This window comes from Rhinolophus ferrumequinum, chromosome 11, assembly GCF_004115265.2.
Source record: "Rhinolophus ferrumequinum isolate MPI-CBG mRhiFer1 chromosome 11, mRhiFer1_v1.p, whole genome shotgun sequence".
NCBI lineage: Eukaryota > Metazoa > Chordata > Mammalia > Chiroptera > Rhinolophidae > Rhinolophus > Rhinolophus ferrumequinum.
In genome coordinates this window covers 5,598,074-5,619,474 of record NC_046294.1, presented here as the reverse complement: position 1 = coordinate 5,619,474, position 21,401 = coordinate 5,598,074, and the positions used below count along the sequence as shown (strand labels likewise).

Below are 21,401 nucleotides of genomic sequence, written 5' to 3'. Positions count from 1 at the left end.
GACGCGGTCCGCTGAGCTCTCGACACCGTCTGGGCGTTCTCTCCAGAGAATCTGCAATCCAGGCGGACAGAAACCGTGGTTGGCGAAGGAGAGAGGTCGCCCGGCCTGGGTTCAGGAGCGTCCTGGTCAGAGACGAGGGGTTCCCACCTACTAGTCTGGGCATAACCAGAAGGAGACGAGTGACTTCGAGAGTCCCACGCCCGGAGAAGGCGGAGTTTGAGTTCCGATAAGGTAGGGCCTAAAGATAGGCGGGGCTATGCATAATCAGGAGGCGGAGCCTGGGTGAAGAGGTTGGGTTACATTCTCTGCGTGGGCGGGACTTAAGGGACCTTCAGGAGCGTGTTGTGGGCATTCTTAGTGGGCGGGCCCGAGGAACTCTGTGTGGGTGGGCCATTACCTCAGTGTGAAGGGAAAGTGTATTAACCTTACGTGGGCAGAGCTCTTCCCCTTGTGAGGCGGGTCTGGGGCCCCGCCCCTGCGATTTGGGTCGCCAGTGAAGGGACGGGGCTTGTGGCTGGAAGCAGGTCCTGCAGAGGCTCGAGAGAGGAACGCGTAAACGCCCGGAGGGCGGAGTTTGCATCTCCTGTGGACAGAGTTAATATCTCCGCTGGATTCCCGGCGTTTGGGGACCGAGTCCCTGGCTGTGGGAAGGGGCGGAGCTTTAGTTCTGTTAGGCGGGGCTGCGTGAGGAGAATGGGTAAACTCTGGGCGGATTTCATACCTCCTGCAAGCGGGAACTAATAACTCCCCTAGACTGAGAGAGCTGGGCTGAGGAGGCGGGGCTTCTGTCCCTGATGGGCGGGGCCATAGGTACTGCCTTGGCCGGGGTGGAGCTGATAGAACAGAAGGGCAGGGCAATGCTGCGGGAATCTCTGAGTTGGCAGGGGGAGAGACTTAAGGCTTTAGTGGGCGGGGCCTCTGGAGAGCTCCCGAGGGGACGCTTGACAGCAGTGAGTGGGCGTGGCTCGTAGTTCCGAGGGACCGGGCAGATAGTGCGAGTGTCTTGATGCACGGGGGGGTCGCGCGTGGATGAGGCGGGGCCTGAGAGTTAGTGGGCGGAGCCTGAGATACAGCTCTGGGACTGGGCGGAGCCCTGGCTCAGCGCAGGCGGGGGTTCTGCCTTGGGAGGCTGTCTGTGTAGGCCCGCACGCAGCTCCGCATCTGGTGCTCATTACAGGATGACAAAGAGCCGGCTCTGGGCCCCCTTCCCCACTCCCATCTCCTCCCTCTGATTGCTGTGCATTTAACTCCTTCCTGCCCTTGGGGCTCTCTGGATCCTCGGCCCAGGGTCACAGGAGGGAATTCCAGTCCTTCCTGTCCCAGCAGGCTTTATCACCCACCAGGCTGCGCCCGCACCTCCTTCTTAGACCCAGGCCTCTGGGCCACCCCACGACCCCCTTTTCCATCTAGCGAACCTCTCTGGCAGAGTCTCCGAGGTTAAAAGCTTGGGCAGAATCTAGCGGGGCGTCTGGTTTGAGTTAGGGGGACGTGAGAGCGGGAGCCGGGGATAGGGCGGCGCATAGCGTTCCCTCCGCCCCCCACCCCCCAGGTTCATCCCCAGCTTCGGCCCCTAGTCTCCTAGTCCCTTGGGGCCCAGCCCGGCCTTCCAGCCCCGGCCCAGTCCCTGGGGTCAGACGGAGGTATAGGGAAAGGGGCTCTGGGCCACCCCTCCTTGCCTGCCCGGGTGGTCGTGGTGGTTCTGCTCCGTCTTAATTAGAGGCCCCTGAGAGGCTGCAACTGAAAAATTACAGAGGTGGTGGGAACCGGCGCCTCCCCGCCTCCAGGTCCTGCCTCTCCCCATCCCCAAGTCAGTGAGCCTAGGATGCTGGAGGTTGCTGGGTTCTCCCAGGCGGTGATATTTGACCATCCCCTCCTCCTGTTCATGGGGCACTTTAGCCTTGAGCAGCCTTAACCCTCACTCAAGCTGGGGTCTCCTGGTTCTTTCTGAGAAGGGCAAAGTGTGGCCCAAGATGGAAAGGAAGGCTTTGCTCAGGAGGCTGCCCAGGGAGCTGGATGAGTGCAGTCTCTCCTGGGTTAGTACTCTCTCCAGCCCAGCCTGCTAAGCTCTGACTCCTACCTCCTCTTTAGAACAGGGAGGAGTGCCTCAGGAGCACCTACAACCCAGAGGGCTGGCGGCATCCTTGAGTGACCCTGAGTCCCAGCCACCAACTTTTGGGCAGCCAGCAGGGATGGGAAGGGAAGTACCAGAAGAAAGTTAGGAGAAGTTCACCCACTAGACCATCTTCATTCCCCAGAATCACTAGGCCCAGAGCTACCTTTGACCCCTAAAACCCAGTTTGGCTCCAGTTCAGCGGAAGGCCTCATTCCAGAACCCTCCCCCAGATTCAGCTCCAGCTTCCTGGAGTTTTGGTATGAAGAACAATTATGGAATTCTCTCCATGCCAAATATCCCACTCCTGTGTGACTTTGGGCAAGGCTCTGCCCTCTCTGGGCTCCTGTTTCCCTGAGAATTTCTGAAGCATACCCTCTCTTAAGGGGTCTTACCTTATTTCCTTGGGGGCCCAGACAAGATGAAAGAAGGTCCCCTCCTTTTTTCTGAGTCCTCCCAGACCCTCCCCTCAGGCACCAATGGGGATCAGGAGCTTCGGGTGAGGTTGGCACCCTGTTTATTGGAGGAGACCCCAGCACCCACCCCCTGAGGTCCTGGGGGCCTCAGCATCTCCTCTGTCATGAGTGCCAGGCCAGGGAGCAGAGTTTCCACAAGTCAAGTCTAGTGGTTGACTGAGAGAGGAGCCTGGCTGCGCCTGGGGGAGCGGGAAGCTCTCTGTCCATCTGGACAGCCCCCATGGGTCATTGGTGCAGCCTGGACCATGTGTCCAATTCACGCCTCTTTCCCCCACCCCCACAGAAGGGGGCTGTGCCCCATCACACGCTGGTTCTGCAGGTCTGCACCCCTGTGAGGCTGCCCCGGTGGGGCATAGGTTCTGTTGGGTCCTTGCTCCCAGCATGGGTGACCCAGCGATAGCAGTCTGTGATGCGCTTGTTGGGTGCGTGCGGGCCACAGCGGGTACAGTACACGATGCCCAGTGCAAGCAGGACCACCAAGAAGACACATGTTGGCACTAGCAGTGCCACCAGCAGCCACCGGTCATCCCTCGGGCTTCTCCCGGCAGGACTGGCCTCCCCCAGGGCTGTTGGGGCTGCTGTGGGGGCCACTGAAGGCAGCCATGGGGCCAGCTTGGAATCAGAGGCATTTTCCCTTGGCATCTGTGGGGTTTTGGAATAGGTATGTGTAGGGCTGGTGGGAGTGGTCTGGTTAGTGGGGCTCTGAGGGGGCAGGGGAGTGTGGAGGACTGGGGGCTGGGTGGCAGCAGGCACAGGGACTTGATGGGCAGGGCGCACAGGGGACCTGGAAGTAGTGGTCAAAGAGGGCTGGGTAGTGGAAGTAATGGGAAGGGGGGTGTCCTGGGCTTTGAGGACTGGGACATCTGGGGTCCCAAGGGGGTGATGGGCACTGGAAGTGGTGACCAGAGGGGTATGGTTAGCTTGGATTGCAGGCAAATTACTGGTGGTCTGGGTATCAGAGACCTGGGTGTCTGGAAACATGGGGGTCTGGTGGATAAGGGACAGTTCAGGGTATTTGGCGGAGATAATCGGGGGCTGGTGGGCAGGGGACTGTGCTGGGTGAGTGGCAGAGATAACGGGGGGTTGGTGGACAGAGGGCAGATCTGGATAATTGGCTGAGATCATGGGGAATTGGTGGTCAGGGGGCAAAGCTGGGTGCACGGCAGGGATCCTGGGGAGCTGAGGGGCAGGGGCCAGAGGCGGGCGTGTGGCAGAAATAATAGGAGGCTGGCGGGCAGAAGGCAGTGTGGGTCGTGTGGCAGAAACCACCACGGGTCGGGTGACAGAGAACACTGAGGAGTGGTAGGGGACCCGGGGAGCACTGAGTGGGGGTGGCCAGGTAGGGTCCAGGTAGGGCATCTGAGGCTCTCCGTCCTCTGGGAAGCTCGGTCTATAGGCCAGGCCAAAGTCAGGCGGCTGTGTGGCCTCCATCCATGGCATCCCCGGCGTCTCGGTCCAGCCACCATTGAAGTCCTCCCAGGCCTCTTCATCGTCCCTGCCATCCAGCAGCTCATCCCCAAGGTCCTGGGAAGCCCGAGCTCCCATCGCCCCAGCAGGGCTGCAGCTGATGCCATCAGCCTCAAGCTCGTGGCCCTCACTGCAGTAGCATTCAAAGCCACCGACATAGTTGACACACATCTGCTGGCACACGCCGGCGATCTGGCACTCATCTGTGTCCACGCAGCGGTGGGGCTCTTCTTCGGCTGGCCGGAAACCCAGGCGACAGTGGCAGCTATAACCCTGTGGCCCACCAGGCTCACACTGCTGCTCACACGGGGCATGGGCACAGGGGTCCTCACAGCTGCGCCCGTCCACCGCCAGCCGGAAGCCTTCAGTGCAGCGACAGGACACATGACCATCCACCTCCTCCACACACTCGTGTTCACAGCCCCCGTTGTCGGGACCGCAGCCGGTACCTGGGCACAAGGGCCCAGCCCGTGACCAGCGCACACCCCCCTCAGGCTGCTTCACGCACAGCAGAGAGGCTTCTCTGCCAGCCTGGCATGGCACAGCAGCCACAGAGCCGAAGGGCAGCCACTCAAACTCGGTGGAGACCAGGTGGAAGGGCGTTGTGTAGACAGCTGGGCCAGCCTGGCCCACCTCCTCCGGCAACGCTGGGCAGGAGCCCTCAAAGCCAAACTGGCACAGGTAGCCATCGACAGCCAGTGTGCACGAGCCCTCGAGCCACCGATGCTCACCATTCGCCTCAAGGGCTGCACAACGCTGGGCCGGGCAGGGCCCGCCAGTGGCGGGCTGGGCCCAGTTGGTGAAGGCCGTGTCCTGGTCTCCCGTGGTCCACGTGAAGCCGCGCAGTGGTCGCTGTGGCTGGCATTGCCGGGCTGGCCGCTGCAGGCCGATCCACAGCAGCTGGCTGGCCGGGCCGGCACCCACCAGGCTGTCCACGCGCTGGGCCTCCTCGGGGGTCCGTGGGGTAGCCAGGTCGCCCCCCAAATCGCGGCAGGCCCGCCAGGCCTCCAGGAAAGTACGGCGCCGCGGGAAGAGGGCGTAGCAGCTGCCCGGACCACAGGCAGCGCGGGGCTCGGCGGCCCAGGGGGCCTGGCCCAGCGTGGGCACCATGGCCGCCCAGGCCAGTAGCAGGCGCAGCAGCATCGCGACGCCCCCCGACTGGCCCGGGCCCGGCCCGCGATCGCTCTTGACAGGGGGAGGGACTGGGCCCTCTAGTGGGCGGGCCGGGGGCGGGCCCGGCCGGACTCAGGCCTTGTAAGGAGTGGGATGGGGCGGCTGCCAGCTCCCTGCTCCTGCTCCCCCGGGGCCGCCGGAGCAGGAAGCAATCGGGCGGGGGGCAGGGGCGGGGGTACTGGGGGTTGGGGGCGGGGGAGGGGAGGAGGCGCGCGAACGGGCTGGGAGTCGAAGAGAGGGGACTGCCTGCCTGAAGAGGCTGGACGACCCTCAGAAAACTCCAGCGCAGCCTGGAGCTCTTGGCAGAGGGGTGAGATCTCTTCCCACAGACGGAAAGTGACCCAAATCTGGACACACCAATCTCATCACACTCGTGAACAGTCTCACAGCCCAACCGCTTGTCATACGTGTGGAAACATGCTCTGACTCACACCCTTCACGTCACACGAGTGGGTATGTGCCTCTCCCCACACAAGAACACTCGACCATCTGCCCCTTGGTCCTAGATGTGCACGTGCTCTGACATGCTAACCCCTTCCTCTCACTGTAGACCCACGTGGGCCTGCAACCCCCTTCCCACACTTTCACATGCTCTGACATGCTACCCACCTTAGTGCACATACAAAGTAGCGTGGCATTCTACATGCCTTAATGCATGGAGCCCCTCCAGTTCATGTGCAGGCCCTGAACGGGAGACACCTTGATCTCTCAGGAACCGATATCCTCAACCCCTCATTTATGTACTAAGCTTTTGACTCAACCTCCCCCCACCCACCCACTCCCTAAGCTTCTGGCTCCAGCTGGACAGGGCTGCTCTCCCTCCACCTCTGCTCAGCCGGGGCCCTGGGAACCTGGGCTTAGAGGGGGAGGAGTTGGCCCCCAAACAGGAAATGCTTCTCTGGGCTCCTGCTGCAGGAGGGCAGGGTACAGGGGGAGGGAGCTGGGCAGGGGCTGGGCTGCACTCAGGGTAAGTAGTGCTGGCTGTTAGGGAACTGGTGAGAGGCCATGTATGGGCATAGGGGACACAATGACACATGTGTGTGTGATACAGGAGTCACATGTGTGGAGCCCTCCCTGCCCTCAGGGCCTGCTGTGTAGGGCCTGGCCAGGGTCCTCTTCTTGGAGGCCTCTGGAGGCATGTCCACTGAGCCTATCATCCAGGATGGTCCCTGGGGAGCCAGTTGTCAGATTAACCCCTGCACACCCACTGCTCTCTTGGCAGAAGTTTGAGCTGGGAGTGGGGATATGGAGGCGAGGTCCTGCCCCTCAGTGCATTGCTCTGGTCCAGCTTCCCACAATGCCACTGATTTGCTGTGTGCCTGCAGGGAACTCACTGACCCTCTCTGGCTCTCCATTTTTCTTATCTACAAAATGGGGGTAATGTGTCAGGGCCCTTCCCTGCAGCTGGGCTAGTGTATCACAACACTCAGTGTTCACAAATGTGCTTTGTCAGCTGCAAAGCAGGAGGCAAGTGTTCCTTAGTCTTCTGAGCAAATCTGGGTGGGGGTGGGGCCCAGGGCTGCTTTGCTAACCACCTTAGGGTACCAGGGCTAGCACTGCAGACACAGCCAGTTCTCCTGAGAACGAGGGCTTTTGAAGTGCTTGCTCTATACCTGGAAGGTGGTTCTGTCAAGGTCGATATCTGTGAAGCACATAAAACGATCCCCCTTCTCACAAGGGAAAAGGCAATATGGGCAGTTCAGCTTTGTCTTGGCTCAGGCCCAAACCCTTGAGATCATCCTTGACTCCTCTTTCTCCCACACCCCACGTCCAATCTCTCAGCAGATTCTGTCAGTTTCACCTTCAAAACAGATCCAGAATCTGCCTGCTTCTCACTACCCTCTTTGCCACCCATCTTTGGCCCCCACCACCGCTATCATCTTCCATCTAGACTCTTGCAATAGCCTGTGCTCTGCTCTCTCTTGTGTCCTCCCCATTCTGCCAGAAGGATCCTTTTAGAAGCTAAGTCAGATCCAGTTACTCCCCTGCCCAGAAGCCTGAAGGCCCCTATGTCACTCAGAGGAAAGGCCACAGTCTTCACCATGGCCTCCAGGCCTGTGTGATCTGCCCCCAAACTTCTCATCCCACTCCTTCCCTGTCATCCCTCCTCTCCAGCCACTCTGGCCTCCTGGCTGTTCCTGAAACTTACCAGGCTCAGGTCTACCTCGGCACCTTTGCCGTGGCTGTTCCCTGCCCCTTTCCACCCCCCCCTCCCCGCCCCACGGAACACACCTTCCAGTAACATCTGAATGCTCTCTGCCCCTTCACTTTCTTCAGGTCTCAGCTCCCTTCAGAGTCCCTGACTACCTCCCTCCCCACCCTTGGGGCTCCCTGGCCCCCTAGTCTTGTTGCATTTTTTTTCCTTTGCACTTACCACTATCTGACACGGTACATATTTACTTGTTGGCTCGAATTCTCCAATAGCCAGGGTTTCTCAACCTTGGCATTATTGAGATGCAAAGCCGGGTAATTATTTCTTATAGGGACTGTGCTGTGCTTTGTAAGATGTTTAGCAGCACCCGTCTTCTACCTCGATGCCAGTAGCATCCCTCCAGTTGGGACAACTGTCTCCAGGCATTGTTAATTGTCATGTCCTGGAATCGTATTACCCTCAGAGGGGAACTCCTGCCCTAAGAGACTGTGAGCTCCACGAGACAGGGTTATCGTCTTGTTCCCTGTTGTACCCCGAGCCTGGAAAGCTCCTGGCCCGTAGATGCTGCTAATAGGAGGTTGGCAAAGGAATGAATGAATGAGACTCAGCTGCCGTGTTTCCCGAAAATAAGGCTTAACTGGAAAATAAGCCCCAGCATGATTTTTCAGGAGGACATCCCCTGAACATAAGCCCTAATGCGTCTTTTGGAGCAAAAATTAATATAAGACCCGGTCTTATTTTCGGGGAAACACGGTAAGTGAAGAACTTGCCTCAGGATGACGTGGGGGAAACTGGTATTCTGCTTGGAGCCAAAGCCCGCTTCTCTCCACCCTCGCCCAGACTTCCCCAGAAGTCAGACCATCCTAGAACTGAGAGATCTCTGGAAATCAGCGAGCCTTTTTGCAGGTGGGGAAACCGAGGCCTTGCAGGGAGTCTCAGAGCAAGTCAGTAACAGGGCTGGGATTAAGGCCTCTTGCCTCTTATTTCAGTTCTCTTTCTGCTGCAGTGCCCTGAAGACCCATTTGAGCACAGTCTGAGAGTCGGGCATGACATCAAGGAATGAGGATGTGAGAAAGGCGTGATAGGAAGAAGGCACGGCCTGGACAAAGGGACCAGGTGGGTGATTCAAGACGCATACAGAGAATACGAAGGACTCCACTGGGCCTGGAGTGAGGGACATCTAGAGGGTCAGTCGGGAGTAGAGAAGCTGGCTAAAAGGCTGGCCTCTGTTGTAGGGGCTATGGGGAAGAGGCATGATGGGAGATCCCTGTGGCTGGCATGTGGTGGGTGGAGGGCAGACCGGAGGCCAAGGACCAGTTAGAAGGTTGCTGCAATAGTCTGGGAGAAAGGAGTGAGCTGGCTGGAGAGCCGGGCAGCAGGGCGGGCCAGGCTGGGGGAGGCAGCCTCTGGAGTCTCCTTTGGGGCAGGCGGGAGCCTGGTCCAAGGGTGTGGCGGGCCCAGTCATGATGCAGGCAATGGCCAGTGCTGGGGCTGGGGCGTCTGAGGGGAGGCTGCAGGCCGTCTGGCTAGTGGGCGTGTCAGAGCCAAGGTCAGGACTCCAGCCTCCGTGGGGGTGAGGGGTTGGGGGGTAGGCAAGGGAAGCAAGAGGAGGAGGGTCAAAGGCCACATTCCAGATGGTCTGGCTGGGACTACTTTCAAGTGGAGGGAAGCCTGGGCGGTGGGCGGTGTGAGGAGGAGTGGGGCATACCCAACCCTAAGAAGGCTAAGGGTTTGGTAGGTAGAAAATGAGACTTGGAGACATAGCTGAGTGCCCAGTTTGGGTAGCTGCCTGACACTCACCTGCCCTCATCCAGGTTGGGAGAGGTGGAGGTGAGGCAGCCTAGGAACTTCCTGCCCTAGTGGGAGACAGAGGATCTGGCGGGTGAGAGGGTGAAGATTGTTGTGTTCTGACTCTTCCTGCTGGTCCTGTTCAGCCTGACTCATTTTGGTTCCCCCATAACACAGAGAAGATGCTAATTGATGCAATACATGCTTGGAGGATGGGTAGGTGGATTATGGATGGATGCATGGTGGACGGAAGGGCGGTTCAATAGGAGAATGAGTGGATGGATAGGTGGATGGGTGGACAGATGGATGGGCAGACGGATGGAAGTTAAGTAAAAGAATGAGTAATGGATGGATGGATGGATGGCTAAGTGGATGGGTGTGTGGATGAGAAGATGTTTAGATGCGTGGTTGGGTCCCGGGGTTCAGGCAGAAGTGCTCATTCATAACTAGCCATCCCTGTGTTGGATAGCATGCTCAGAATGTAATTCTAGGGATCTGTAGGGGTGCAGCCCAGGAGGATGGACAGCTTGGGCTTCCACCGGCAGGGATTATGTGTGATGCCTACCACATAACCTGTTTTCTTTATTGGGGCTGGAGGCCAGTATGTCTCCCTGGCTGGAGTGGGACAGCTCAGGACGCCAGACATAGCTCACAAAAGGGGTCAGCGGTCTGGGGTTCCCTGCTCTGGGGAGAGCTCACCTCAGGAGGGGCATGAAAATGGAAGTCCGCTTCCCCAGAAGGAGCCTTGTCTTCCAGATACTGGGACAAGCCAGATGGTGGTTTTGGATGCAGTGTGTAGGCCCGTGGGGGTGGAGGTGAAGGCAGCGGCAGAGGGCCCAGTGGACCAGCCAGGATGGGGGGGTCGAGTGTGATTAGGGGGCGCCCCCCCCAGGCATCCTAGAGCCTGGCGCCCCTGCTGCTGAGCCAGCAGATAGCTTTGTGTACAAATCACCTCCTTTCTTCCTTTTTCTTTTGTCTCCATTCCCCCACCTCCCTTCGTTTCTAAATTCTTCCCAAACCACCCCAGCCTTTGGGCTGTCAGAAGGAAGGGTCTACGGGTGGGTGGGCGGAAGGCACCTGGTCTTGGGTGGGATCCGCAGGAGAGGAGGTAGGAGAGGTCCCAGGGCAGGAGTGGGGAGGGAAGCTAGTCTGGGAGGGAAGGGAGCTACTTTGGTCTCCTCCCCCTCCCCACATGCTGGGGCCCCACCCTGTGTGCTTCTGGATGGGTGAGCCCTGTGGGAAGGGGGTGGTGTAAGGACTGGACAGGGTGGGAGAGACAGGCTTGGGAAAGGTGGGGCCCAGGAAGAAGGGGTGTTGTCCACACTTGGCCCCTGGGAGTAAAGGATTCTGACGGGGTGAGGGAGACTGTGTGTGTGTTCATGGGTGTACCCAGTGTCCATGCATGACCATGTGTGTGCGTGTTTGCACAGGCCCTGCATTGCTGTGGTGTGCACAGCTGGGTGACGTGTGTGTGTGTCCTCATGGGCCCACACCTGTGCCCACAGCTGTGCAGAGAGAAGCATATGGCTGCCCTCAGATTGCCCAACCTGGGCCCAGCTGGGGCCCCAGTCTCTCTCCTGGCAGATGCCTGACCTGAACATCTGGCCACATCTGCGCATAAGGAAGGGAGTCCTGGAGCTCCCAACAGATCTAGAAGGGCGCAGCCCTCCCTCTCAGTATGCTGGTATCTGGCAGAAGCCTGCCACCTAGGGTGACCAACTCGGCTTAGTGTGCTGAGGACTTTCTTGGTCTAAGCACTGTAAGTCCCATGTCCCAGGAAGCCCCTCAGCCCTAGGCAAAGGAGGATGGTTGGTCACCTGCCAGGGACGTTTATCTTTCCACTGCGTCCTTCCTACTATTACCCCCATCTTAGTCTGCCCCTTACTCAGTCTCCACCTGCAGCCCTGGAACTTTCCCTCTTGTTCTGTCCAGTTCCCTCTTCTTCCTGCCCCCTCTCTGTCCCCAGGGACCTCTTATCTCTATCCCTCCAACAGCAGAGTCTCTTCTTCTCTCCCTCTGTATCAGGCGTCTCTAGTTCTCTTGTCTGTCTCTGGGTCTCTCTCCTCTCCTGTCCCCAGGATTGTCGCCTTGTTGGGGTCTGTCTCTCTGTTGTCTGCCTACTTGCCTGTCTCCCCTCTCTGTTTCTGGTGTCTTGCCCACTCTGTCTCCCTGATCCTGTCCCAGGGTCTCTGGCTCACCACCTTCCCTGGGTGGTCCAGCCCCCCCCCCACTCCAGCACACATCCCCGGGGCTGGCTGGGGTGGGAGCCAGGTCTGGGGGTTGTGACTGGCCGGGAAGGGGAACCCAAGCAGACATGATATTTATGTTAAGACTTCAAAGGGGAGCAGAGCCTGAGGCGGAGATGGTGGGGGCTGGTGGGGGTGGGGGGTGGGAGGATGGCAGGCAAAAGCCAGACTAAGGTCAGCTCAGGCCCCTCCTTGGGGAAGGTCTCCTTGGTGACACATACCTCCCTCATAGGACACTGAGACCCAGAGTAGGACAGAACAGGCTATTTTGGTACAGAGTTCCAAGAAAGGCACTTCCTGTGCCCTCGTTCTGCCCCCAGCCCCATCCTTTCTTCCTGTCACCCTGCAGGAGAAACTGGGTCCTCTGCGCATTAGCCTGGCCTGGGAGGCAGGAGGCTCCATCTCAACAGGAAAACATCCCTGGTGCTAGGACAGCCCTGTGTCCTCAGCTTTCTGGCAGAAGCCTCGCTTGGCAGGGCAGCAAAGGTCTGTAACCCTGTGCGCCAGGCAGGTCCAGCCCTCAGGGGCTCTGGTATTCACTGAGGCTGCCTGCCTGAGGGCCCAAGGGGCCAAGATGGCTGTGAAGGTCACCCCACCCCTGCCCCCACCCTTGGCCTAAGCCCTGCTAAAGACACCCAGCTGCAGGACTAGGAAGGCGTGGGGTGAGGGGCCCAGGTCCTGGGAAGGAGGGGCCAATTGTCTCATCCTGGGGCTCTGCTCTGTGTCCTGAGCCCCTCCCAGGAGCCAGGCCCAGCAGACACCCCTTCAGGCTGTCCGCTTCCCCAGAAGGAGCCTTCTCCCAGGAAGGCTCCCCTCCCAGACCAGAGGCTTGCTCTGGAACCAAGACCCTATGGTCTGAAGCCCATCCAGGTCTCCGAAGCCCCAGCCCCTGGGCCTGTGCCCCCACCCCCCCCAACTCCCAGATCCTCCCCAGGCGCTTCCGTGAATCACTCAGGCTGGAATCTGATGAGCTCAGGCCTCCCCACCCAGTACTGCGGGCTTCTGCCTCCTGCCTGGCCAGTGGGGTCACCACATCCCCCATCGGGGTCTTTTCAGCAGCTCTCAGACCTCACCAAGGTCTACCATGGGGCGGGGGTGGGGGGCTGAGTGGTGGCAGGGATAGGCCAGGGCTGGGAGTGAGATTAGTCAGAAAGGCTTGGACGTCTTCTGCAGGATCAAAAGTATACAAAGTATGTGTGTGTCTTTGTGTGTGTGTCTCTGAGTTTGTGTGTGTCCGCATTTCCTGTACGTGTGCAGAGTGGGAAGGAGGAAGCCTGTGTGCCTTGTCTGAGCGGGGGACTTGGGTGTGTCAGTGGCAGTCCCACATGGGTAGGTGTAAATGGGTCATGAGGTCCCTGTGTAGCAGTTCACCACACGTCTCTGTGTCAACCTGTCCCTGTGTCAGGGAGTCATATTCTGAACCCAAGAGGTAGGGTTGTGAGAGAATATCTCTGAGTTTGCTGATCTAGAATGTCTGTGTCAGGGTGTGGATTGGAGGAGGGGCTTATGTGTGTCACTGTCCCCTACCACCGGGCACAAATGGTTAACAGTGTCAAGAGTGTTCCTAACACTCTCTGTGTTCCTGTTAAGGTTGGGGGTGCCCAGGTTTTACCATCCATGACTGTGGCAGGCAGGGTATCACATGCTGTGCAAATGTGAATCCTGGTGTTTCTGTGTGTTAAGCTATGGCAGGGTGTTAAATGCTCTGTGTCTAAGGTGGGTCAGGGTGTGGTTGTGGGTCTTAATGACTGCTTTCCTGCCCACCCTTCACAGGGTCCCCTCAGGCCAGCCCACAGGCCTCGACTCCTGGGCGTCTGGTGGGTAAAGCCCTGGGTGGTAGGCCGCCCCTTCCTCAGTCTTTTCTCGACCTCTGTTCTCAGGATCCCTGTTGGAAGGACGATCCCCAGGCCTCACTGCAGGGCTGCTTCCTTCTTGGAACCCGGCTGGGCAGCGGTCTTCAGAGCGCGCAGGGTCCCTGGGTGGCCTCAGGTGAGAAGGGGACCTGGCTTGGGACTAGGAATGGGCATGCTCGCCCCCTGGTGGCAGCGATGGAGAATGCACTGCCCGTGCCCCAGGGATTTCTAACTGTTTAGGCTGAGTCTTCCCCAGTCAATCACTCCACATGTATTTACTAAGTGCCAATTCCGGGCCAGGCATTGTTCTAGGCCCCTGAGATTTAATGGGGAACAAGGCCAACTTGGCTCTGGCCTGCTAGTGGGGAAGACAGACAATAAACAAACCCACACATGGAACTATGGTGACTCTAGAGGTGATAAGTGCAGCATTTCCAAGTGAGGAAATGACTTGGTGCTCCTCAAAGAGACCCAAATGTCAGGCTTCCAGGGCTGCCCTGCAGCCATGGACGCTGGACAAGGCCTGGCGCCTGTCAGAGCCTTGACTTCCTCTTCCAGAGGCCAAAGGTGGGAGGCTGGGGTGGGGGAGCGGGCAGTACAGAATCCAAGCATAGCCTGCTCCTCAGTTACTGCCCAGATCACATCTGTTTCCTTCTGGCCGGGGCTGTGGGTGCTTGGTGCTTGGTCCATATGGATACTCCATAGGTTACTGCTGAGCGCAGGACTGCAGAATCAGCTCTACAGAACCTGGCATCCGAGCTCTATGTCCTGTAACAAGCTGCTTTTCCTGAGCAAGCCTGTTTCCTCACCTGTAAAATGGTGATAATGAGACCAGCCTAGTATTGCCTGTCCTGCCTGGAGCCCCAATCCCTGTATCACAACCCTTGGTCTCTCCGATTTACCTGGCCTGGACCCCTGACCAATCCGAATTTCTTGAGAAGATAAACCAAAGGACTCAGACAGACGACAGGGCCTGGCGGGGCTCTGCTGGGCCACTGCTGAGGGCAAGCTGAATTCCGAGAGCCTGGAGTTAGGACTCAGGACTGGAAGGGGCTGGGAGGAACTTGCAGAGGCCCCCAAGATGGGCCAGAAGCCTCGGCCTTGAGACCTGCTCCTGGCTTCTCTGAGCACCCCTGCAACCATTCCAGGTCCTTCCTCTGGGACTGAACTTGAAACATCCTGTTTGGTTCCCAGAACCAGCTTCCCCCCTCACCATCCTCTACTCTGAGTAGTTACCAAACTCCAATCAGTGGACAGCCTTTATTGAGCTCCTGGAGTGCCCAGTACAGTGCAAGGCACCGGGGGTGGGCATGGGATAGGGAGGGAGGACCTAAGGAGAGACTCCCTACCAGCGAGAAGCTGGGTGGGGGGTGTGGGGAGGGGAGAGCTGCTGGTGGCCTAGTGAGAAGTCTGGGAGCCCTGCAACTGGGCTGCTTTAGGTTTATCTGAAATCCCAACGTCCAGGATTTCCACCTTCCAGGTGTCAGGTCTGTCTGACATGTGTGCTGATGTCCCTTGGTGCGCAGCGCCTGAGGGAACGCCTTGGAGACTAGCTGGGGTCCTCCTTCCACCAGGGGACAGTCCCTGTCCAGGGAGTGGTCCCTGTGAGGCTGGCCTCGCCCAGACCCGACTCGAAGCTTGCTGAGGGCCAGCTGCCTCAGCCCCTGCTGTGTCCCCAGGTTGTCGGTGGCTGCGAGTGCAACGCCTGTGAGACCACCTAGGCTGCTGAGACCCTGGAGCCTCCCCTGCCCCTCCGAGTCACCCCTCTGCAGCTTCCTGGCCCACGAGCAGCCCCTTGTGGTCGTTGCAGGCATTTTCTTTGCTCAGATTTGCTGCCTGCTCTGTTGCCATTGAGGATTAATTAATTGGTGGCTTAGAATAGGGGTCCTAGTTGGAATTTGAGGCTCAGGTTTGGGTGGGGGAACCCCTAATGGCCTGCTGCGTAGTATTTTAGTCACTTTCCAGAGCCTCAGTGGGTAACAAGCATGACTGCCCATAAAGCTCTTGTGAAATCCACGAGAGCTGTAACATATGCAGAGAAAATGGTTTCCATTTTGGAAGGCTGGCTCCCTGGTCCATTCCCCTGGGAGGACTTCCCATCTTGGAAAGACCGGGACGTGGGTACTCCTCTGGCTGGACCTGACCTGCAGAATCTCTCCCGGGCTGACTGCAGAACATCACCCACTGGCAAGTGCGGACAACAACCCTTGGGGGTCTGGGGGGTAATGCTAATATCCCACCTCCTTTCCTCCCCTTCCCCCCAGCCTGAGCTCTACTTTGCAGCAAAACCATCCATTTTGACCCCCAGAAGACTTCTGAGAGAAGGCAGTGTGGCACTGTACCCCCACTTTACAGGTGAGGGCACTAAGGTTTGGAGGTGCTAGTCCCCTAGGTGGTGTGGAGAACTGGGCCCTTGCTGCCTTCCTGAATTCTCCTGACACCCAGGAATGGGTGGAGTCTTACAGGGCCTCGAAGCCTCCAGCCTGGAGGGGCTGCCTGGGCAGTGGCCCTGCCCTGGGCTGTGCCCCTGCCCCGGGGCCAGCGGTTGGGCACACTCACCCCCGCAGGGTGGCTGGCCTCTAGCCGGGGAGAAGGATGAGAGGCAAAGGGCCTTTGATCTGGTGTCTCCCAAGCCCCCTCGACTTTCCTGCAGCGCCCCAGATGAGGCCAGTCCAGGCACTCCCCCAGCAGGTATGGTCGTAGAGATCAATACCACACAGGAGGTGGCAGACACAGGAGCAGCCAGGGGTGGACAAGGCTAGGGTGGCCGTGGCCTTGGTCAGGGGGGCTGATGGCTCTGAAAGGCATTCCCAGCAGGCTCAGAATTTTCTGCCGAAATAAGCCTTCTGGCCACTTCCAGTTATTCCTCAGCTACCCGGCTTCCCTCCGCCTCTGGTTCCTCTGGCTGAGCAGGGCCTCCCCTAGCTGGGCCCTCGTCCTGCTCAGCAATTGTCTCAGACTCTCCTCTGCTGTCCTTGGGGCTGGCTTTGACGTCGATGTCCCCATCTCCCCAGCTCCCTTTCTCCTCCTCCTCGCCCTCTGCCTGTGGCTCCCTGCTGTCCTTCTCTGTGGAGGCCCTGGGAGAGGCCCCTGGGGTTTCAGGCCAGTCAGCCTTGCGGTAGACCAGGTAGCCAGTTGTGGGAAGCCCGTGGGCCAGGGCTCCGGGGGACAGGCGGTGGTAGCCCTGCTCCTTGTACAGGAACAGACCAAAAGTGTCAGGCTGGGTCACTCGGAACTTGGTGGCACAGAGCTGGTTCAGGGTGGCAATCGAGGCCCCTGAGGGAATGGCCAAGGTCTTGGAGGTGCAGCCACTGCTGGGGTCCTGATAGGCTACTCGGAGGAGGTGCTGTGCAGGAGAAGCAGAAACAAGAACTCAGCCCTGCCTGTTACATATCTGTCTGCAAAGCTTGACGTTCCAATTTAGGCTCTGCAGAGACAGGGGCAGCTGGTATAAATCCAGTGGTAGAACCAACTGAAAACAGCCTTTTGGACAAGGTGAGCTCCGAGGGGTCCCAGAGGAAAGGAGAGATGTGCTTGGGCTAAGGGGTCCCACTGCAGGCTGGAAGGCAGGCCCCAGCAGGCCTGTGTGGCCTAGCCCTCGTACTTAGATAGAGTACTCTAAGTGCTGTCCTGTATTAACTCATTTAATCCTCAGATCAACCCCAGGAGGTAGGTATTGTTATCCCATTTTACAGATGAGAGAACTGAGGCACAAAGAGGTTATCTAATGTGCCCAAGCTCCCACACCCAGAAAGTAGCAGAGTCAGGATTTGAACTCAGGATCTGACTACAAAGTCTGGACTCTTCACCAAGGCTTGGAAGGGTCCCTTGACTAGATGGAGAGGAGGGTGAAGGGCAGGGATGCTATGTGGTCTGAGAACACCAGGCCTGAGCCCAGATGGGAGGTGGAGTGGAGCATAGGCGGGAAGCCTGAATCCAAGGGAGGGCAGAGCCCCAGTTGGGGGCCTGCCCGATGTCCCTTTCCTTCTCCATGTCATGTCACAGTTTCCTTATTTGTAAAATGGCCCCACTTCAGAGTTCCTGTGAAGACTCAGGGCTGAGCCCCTGGAGGATGAGTACACATGGAACGCCCTCCTTCTAGAAAGGCTGGCTTGGACCTTTTCTTCTGCAGGGGGCACTGTTTCTATGGCAGGCGGCGCAGGACCATCCTTTCCCCTGCTGGGCCTCAGTTTGGGGTGGATGGTATGGAAGTCTCGTTACCTGGCAGTTGTGGGTGGTGGGCAGGCGGCGCTGCTCCCAGAGGCTGAGGGAGCGCTGCAGCTCCTGTGAGGGGCTCAGGGGGAGGGCATGGGCCTGGCCCAGGCCACTCAGCAGGGCCAGGCTGGCCGAGAGGCTGGTCAGGTAGTAGCCCCCTAGGACACAAGGGAAGAATGCAGCTCAGGCTGGGGGTGGGTGACCTGTTCCCTCTCCCCTTCCCTGTTTACTTGGGGCCATGCAGGTGCTAAGGCGCCCAGCCCCACCCAGACAGGGAGGTGGCCTGTGTGTGTGGGTCCCTCACCCTCTCCGGTGAGCAGGGTGGGCTCCAGCAGCTCTGACATGTACTCGGCCTCCAACAGCAGCTCGGGAAGGTCACACTGGGCCAGGACCAGGCTCAGCAGTGGGAGAAACTCGTCGGCCCCCGCACCCTCTCCTGTGGGGTGGTGTAATAGACAAGGAAGCTTCAGACTCCTGGGGGCTCCAGGGTCAGAGTCCACTCCTTGTCTTAGACAGTGACCCTCCCCTCCACCTGCCAAGCCTTGGGCAATATGGTCTCTATGGCAACCACGAGCAGGGGCTGAGGGGAAGATGCTCTCCAGTCTGGGCCTCAGTGTCACCATCTGTAGGATGGGAGGGTGGGACCCATCTTTTTCCCCTGCTGGGCCTTTCCTGAACTCTCTGCCTGGGGGGCCTGCCTCCGAGGGCAGGGAGCAGTGGGTGGGGGCATACCCCAGTGGGTCCTCAGGGCTGTGTAGAGCAGCTTGCAGGCCTGCAGCAGCCACTTGACCTGGGCACTGGGTGAGTAGGCGTGGAGCAGCTGGAGCAGCTTCTGGCGTACCGGCTCCACCTCTACCGGGGAGGGCAGGTTCCAGTGGGACCCGAAGGCTCCGGGACCTTGGGCCCGGGCCAGGCGGAGGCCTTCAGCCAGACGGCCCAGAGAGCCGTCGGCAGAAAGCCGGCACCTCAGACGGGCCACCAGGATGGGCCGGAGAGGCTTGAGTACCGAGCGATGCAGTGACTTCTCCAGGACGTGTTCTGTGGAGCAGAGGCAGGCAGAGGTCAGAGGAAGGGAGTGGGGCCTGGCAGAGTCCCAGGGAGAAGGGGCATAGTCGGGGAGAGAGGGATGAAAGGGGGTTGGAATCCTGGTGAGACAGGAGACAGGCTGGCACTGTGGAGAGGAGGAGAGAGTGAAGTGGGTGAGAAGAGCTGGGATTATGGAGACAGGGCTGAAGCATTGGAGGCCGGGCTGGAGTCTCACCCAGCCTATTGGGTGGCAGCAGCTTCTCAGGGCCCAGCTCCGCGCTCAGCATGGCTCGGGCCAGGCTCAGGGCCTCACGGACACCCTGCAGCTCCTGGGGCTCGGGGCCGGCCCTCACCTGGGTCAGTAGGTCCTGCACTAGCTGGCCCACGGCCGTGTGGCGGTCCTGCATGAGTGCACTGGCTGCCCGGCCCACCAGCCGCTCAGGCGCCAGCAGAGAGCAGAAGGCAGTGCTCACAGACCGGAGCAAAGGCCGCCGGCGGCGGCCCTGGCGGGGTGAGGTCGCTGTACTCCCCTGGGGCCTCTGCAGCCCCTCCTCCTCTGAGCTGCTAGGGGAGCCACAGTCCACCTCCTGGAGGGAGGGCAGGGGCGGGAGGCTGGGGCTGGCACCCCCTGGCACACGGTACCCCACTGAGCTCTCCCTCTGCAGCAGCTGGCGAGGGGGCAACGTTTCTGTCTGGTTGGGGGCTGCTCCTGGCAGCACTGGGACAGGGGGAGGAGGCACAGCAGGTGGAGACAGGGGACTGGAGGTCTCTGTGGACACGCGCACTTTTAAACTCCTCTTGAATTTCTCCCGCTTGGTGGGGCCCAGGTCCCCCGGGAACAGGGGATTGAAGAAGCACAGGGCGGCTCCAGTGCCCTGGTCCAGCTCTTGTGGGGACCGGGGCTTCAGCCGGGGCAGCAGTGGGCCTTCGGACGGGCCCGGCAGAGCCTTGGTGTTGAGGGAGGAGCTCCAGAACTCTAGAGAAGAGAAACCAAATAGGGCCTCAGGGAGATTGGGGGTTGCCCAACTGAGCGCGAGGCACAGGGGCAGACTATGCCCAAGTACCGTCCCTTTCCCCCTGGGCATCAGAGTGCCCGTTTATGCCCTGGAGAGCAGGGGAGCCCTTACCAATGCCCAGATGGGAGATGGCTTCCAGCTCCTTCTGGGTGGCTGCCTGGCGGATAGCTCTGGGGAGCTGCAGCTGGAGGAGAAGGATGTCCCTGAGGCCAGAGAGGGGACAGAAAGTCAGGCGTGAGGGATGCTTGGGGCTCCGGGGGCTGAGATGGGCTGCAGGGGCAGGAAGGACAGGGAGTGGACACCAGGCGCCTGTGGGCAGGCTCACCGGGTGTGGCAGTAGGAGCATATGAGCTGGACCAGGTCCGGGAAGACGAGCTCAGATCCCTCCAAGGAGATTCCTGCGAGATGGAAAGTGAAGTCGTTGTCTGGGGAATCCGCGTGCCCTGCCATGACTGCTTCCAGCCCCTTCCCTCCAGGCCAGTCCCTCTCACCCCCAGGGCTTTCCTGGATATAGTGGCTGGAGACGAAGGAGGGGCCGCTGGCCTCGGGCAGCCGCACGCACAGAGCTTGGCACTGGCGCGTGTTAGACCTCCGCACCAGGAATGTCTGCGAATGGACAGGGTCGGAGGCTCAGGTCCAGCCCCTCTCCCTCCCACCCTCTGAAGGCCAACGTCCAGGGGGTAGGGGCAAGACTCACCCCTGGGGGTTCCGTCCTCAGCACATGCAGTGCGGCGGCCGCGTTGGCCCGCAGCTGCAGCCACACGGGCCGTGTGAGCAGCAAGCGCTCCCGCAGGCTCACCGTGCGCGCTGGCCGCTGGGGCCCACCTGTCTGCCCCCCGCTGGCATCGGGCACATCGTACAGCGGGTCCTGTGCTGGCCTGGGGGCAGGCACCGGCCTGAGTCGGGGGCCAGGAGCTGGGACCCTTGCCCAACCTTTCCCCTTCCTCTGCTCCAGGATACACCCTGCGCGGCAGTCCCTCCCTTCCCCAGCAGGCTGCCTTTCGAACTTCACTAACTTTTCTCTCTCCAGGTGCCCAGGTGCGAAGTTGGATGGGCTGGGGGCTCCAAGAGGGCCTGCTCCTGGCTCCCCAGGGGTTTCCATGGCGGGGAGCTCCTTCGGTTTCTCCTGGGACTCAGAAAGACAAGCCAGCCCCCAAGGCAAGAGCGCTCACATCTCACATTCCCGGTGGTGAGTAACACTTCCTGAGGGCGGCACACCCTGTCACACCCCGCCAGTTAACTCTTCTGTGTCCACTCGGCCTGGGCAGTGCCTGCTTCCTGTCCTGGGCCCAGCCTTAGGGGGCAGGGATCTCCCCATGCAAGTACCACTCTGAGAAGCCCAAGCGGTGGGGCTGCTGCCTCCACAGGTCTTCCCACAGCCTTGCCAGTCACCTCACAACACAGGTGGGAGGGAAGGAAGGGGTTACATAGGGCCGGCTCCTCCCCACAGGCCCAAGCCTCTCCTCTGGGGCACCTTTAAGCCTGCGGTCAATTGCTCAACTGCCCAGGCCTTGGGGGTCACCCTTGTGAGAGCATGCCCCCTACTGGTCACAGATGACTCATTCCTAAACCTAACTTAGATTTTGGGATTTCAGGTTGCCATGGAGAAAAGATGCTGTGTCTCCATGGAAACTAACCTCTTTGCTTAACTGAGGTTCTGGGGGTGGTTCTAACACTCAGCACTAAATGGGAGGGAGTCTGGCTGCGAGGTGTCAGCACATGGCACTGCTGCCGGCTGCCTCCCACGCACATAGGCCCTGCCAGCCTGCCTTGCCAATCTGCCGAGCGACTGGGGCAGGTGCAGACATGACCCAGTCTCTAAGCACTGAGCACCAGCTCCCTTCCCCATTTGAGGCCATGTGTTTTGCCTGTGCCACGT

General features: G+C 59.7%; 2 protein-coding genes and 1 long non-coding RNA gene across 3 annotated transcripts; 1 reads left to right on the top strand and 2 right to left on the bottom strand.

Annotated features, from left to right (window-relative positions):
- Window positions 1-24: 24 nt before the first annotated feature.
- LOC117030347 (uncharacterized) lies at window positions 25-20,688 on the top strand. Its single transcript, XR_004424369.1, has 4 exons — window positions 25-231; window positions 8,385-8,494; window positions 13,293-13,401; window positions 20,553-20,688. It is a non-coding gene; the product is annotated as an uncharacterized LOC117030347 (long non-coding RNA).
- CD248 (CD248 molecule) lies at window positions 2,626-5,236 on the bottom strand. Its single transcript, XM_033120383.1, has one exon. It carries the CDS (start codon window positions 5,194-5,196, stop codon window positions 2,887-2,889), a length of 2,310 nt encoding a protein of 769 aa, XP_032976274.1. The 5' UTR covers window positions 5,197-5,236; the 3' UTR covers window positions 2,626-2,886.
- Window positions 15,441-20,674, bottom strand: RIN1 (Ras and Rab interactor 1). Its single transcript, XM_033120382.1, has 10 exons — window positions 20,539-20,674; window positions 20,220-20,400; window positions 20,014-20,128; window positions 19,848-19,920; window positions 19,634-19,725; window positions 18,742-19,482; window positions 18,213-18,518; window positions 17,785-17,916; window positions 17,487-17,638; window positions 15,441-16,611 (listed from the first exon to the last, which is right to left on the bottom strand). The coding sequence occupies exons 1-10, from the start codon at window positions 20,622-20,624 to the stop codon at window positions 16,126-16,128; spliced, it is 2,364 nt and encodes a 787-aa protein (XP_032976273.1). The 5' UTR covers window positions 20,625-20,674; the 3' UTR covers window positions 15,441-16,125.
- Window positions 20,689-21,401: the final 713 nt, after the last annotated feature.

Coding starts and splice junctions, on each gene's coding strand:
- CD248 (XM_033120383.1), bottom strand. CDS start 5,196: ATGCTGCTGCGCCTGCTACTGGCCTGGGCGGCCATGGTGCCCACGCTG.
- RIN1 (XM_033120382.1), bottom strand. CDS start 20,624: ATGGAAACCCCTGGGGAGCCAGGAGCAGGCCCTCTTGGAGCCCCCAGC. Junction 19,921..20,013: donor TATCCAGGAAAGCCCTGGGG/GTGAGAGGGACT, acceptor TCCATCTCGCAG/GAATCTCCTTGGAGGGATCT. Junction 17,639..17,784: donor CACCCTGCTCACCGGAGAGG/GTGAGGGACCCA, acceptor CTTGTGTCCTAG/GGGGCTACTACCTGACCAGC.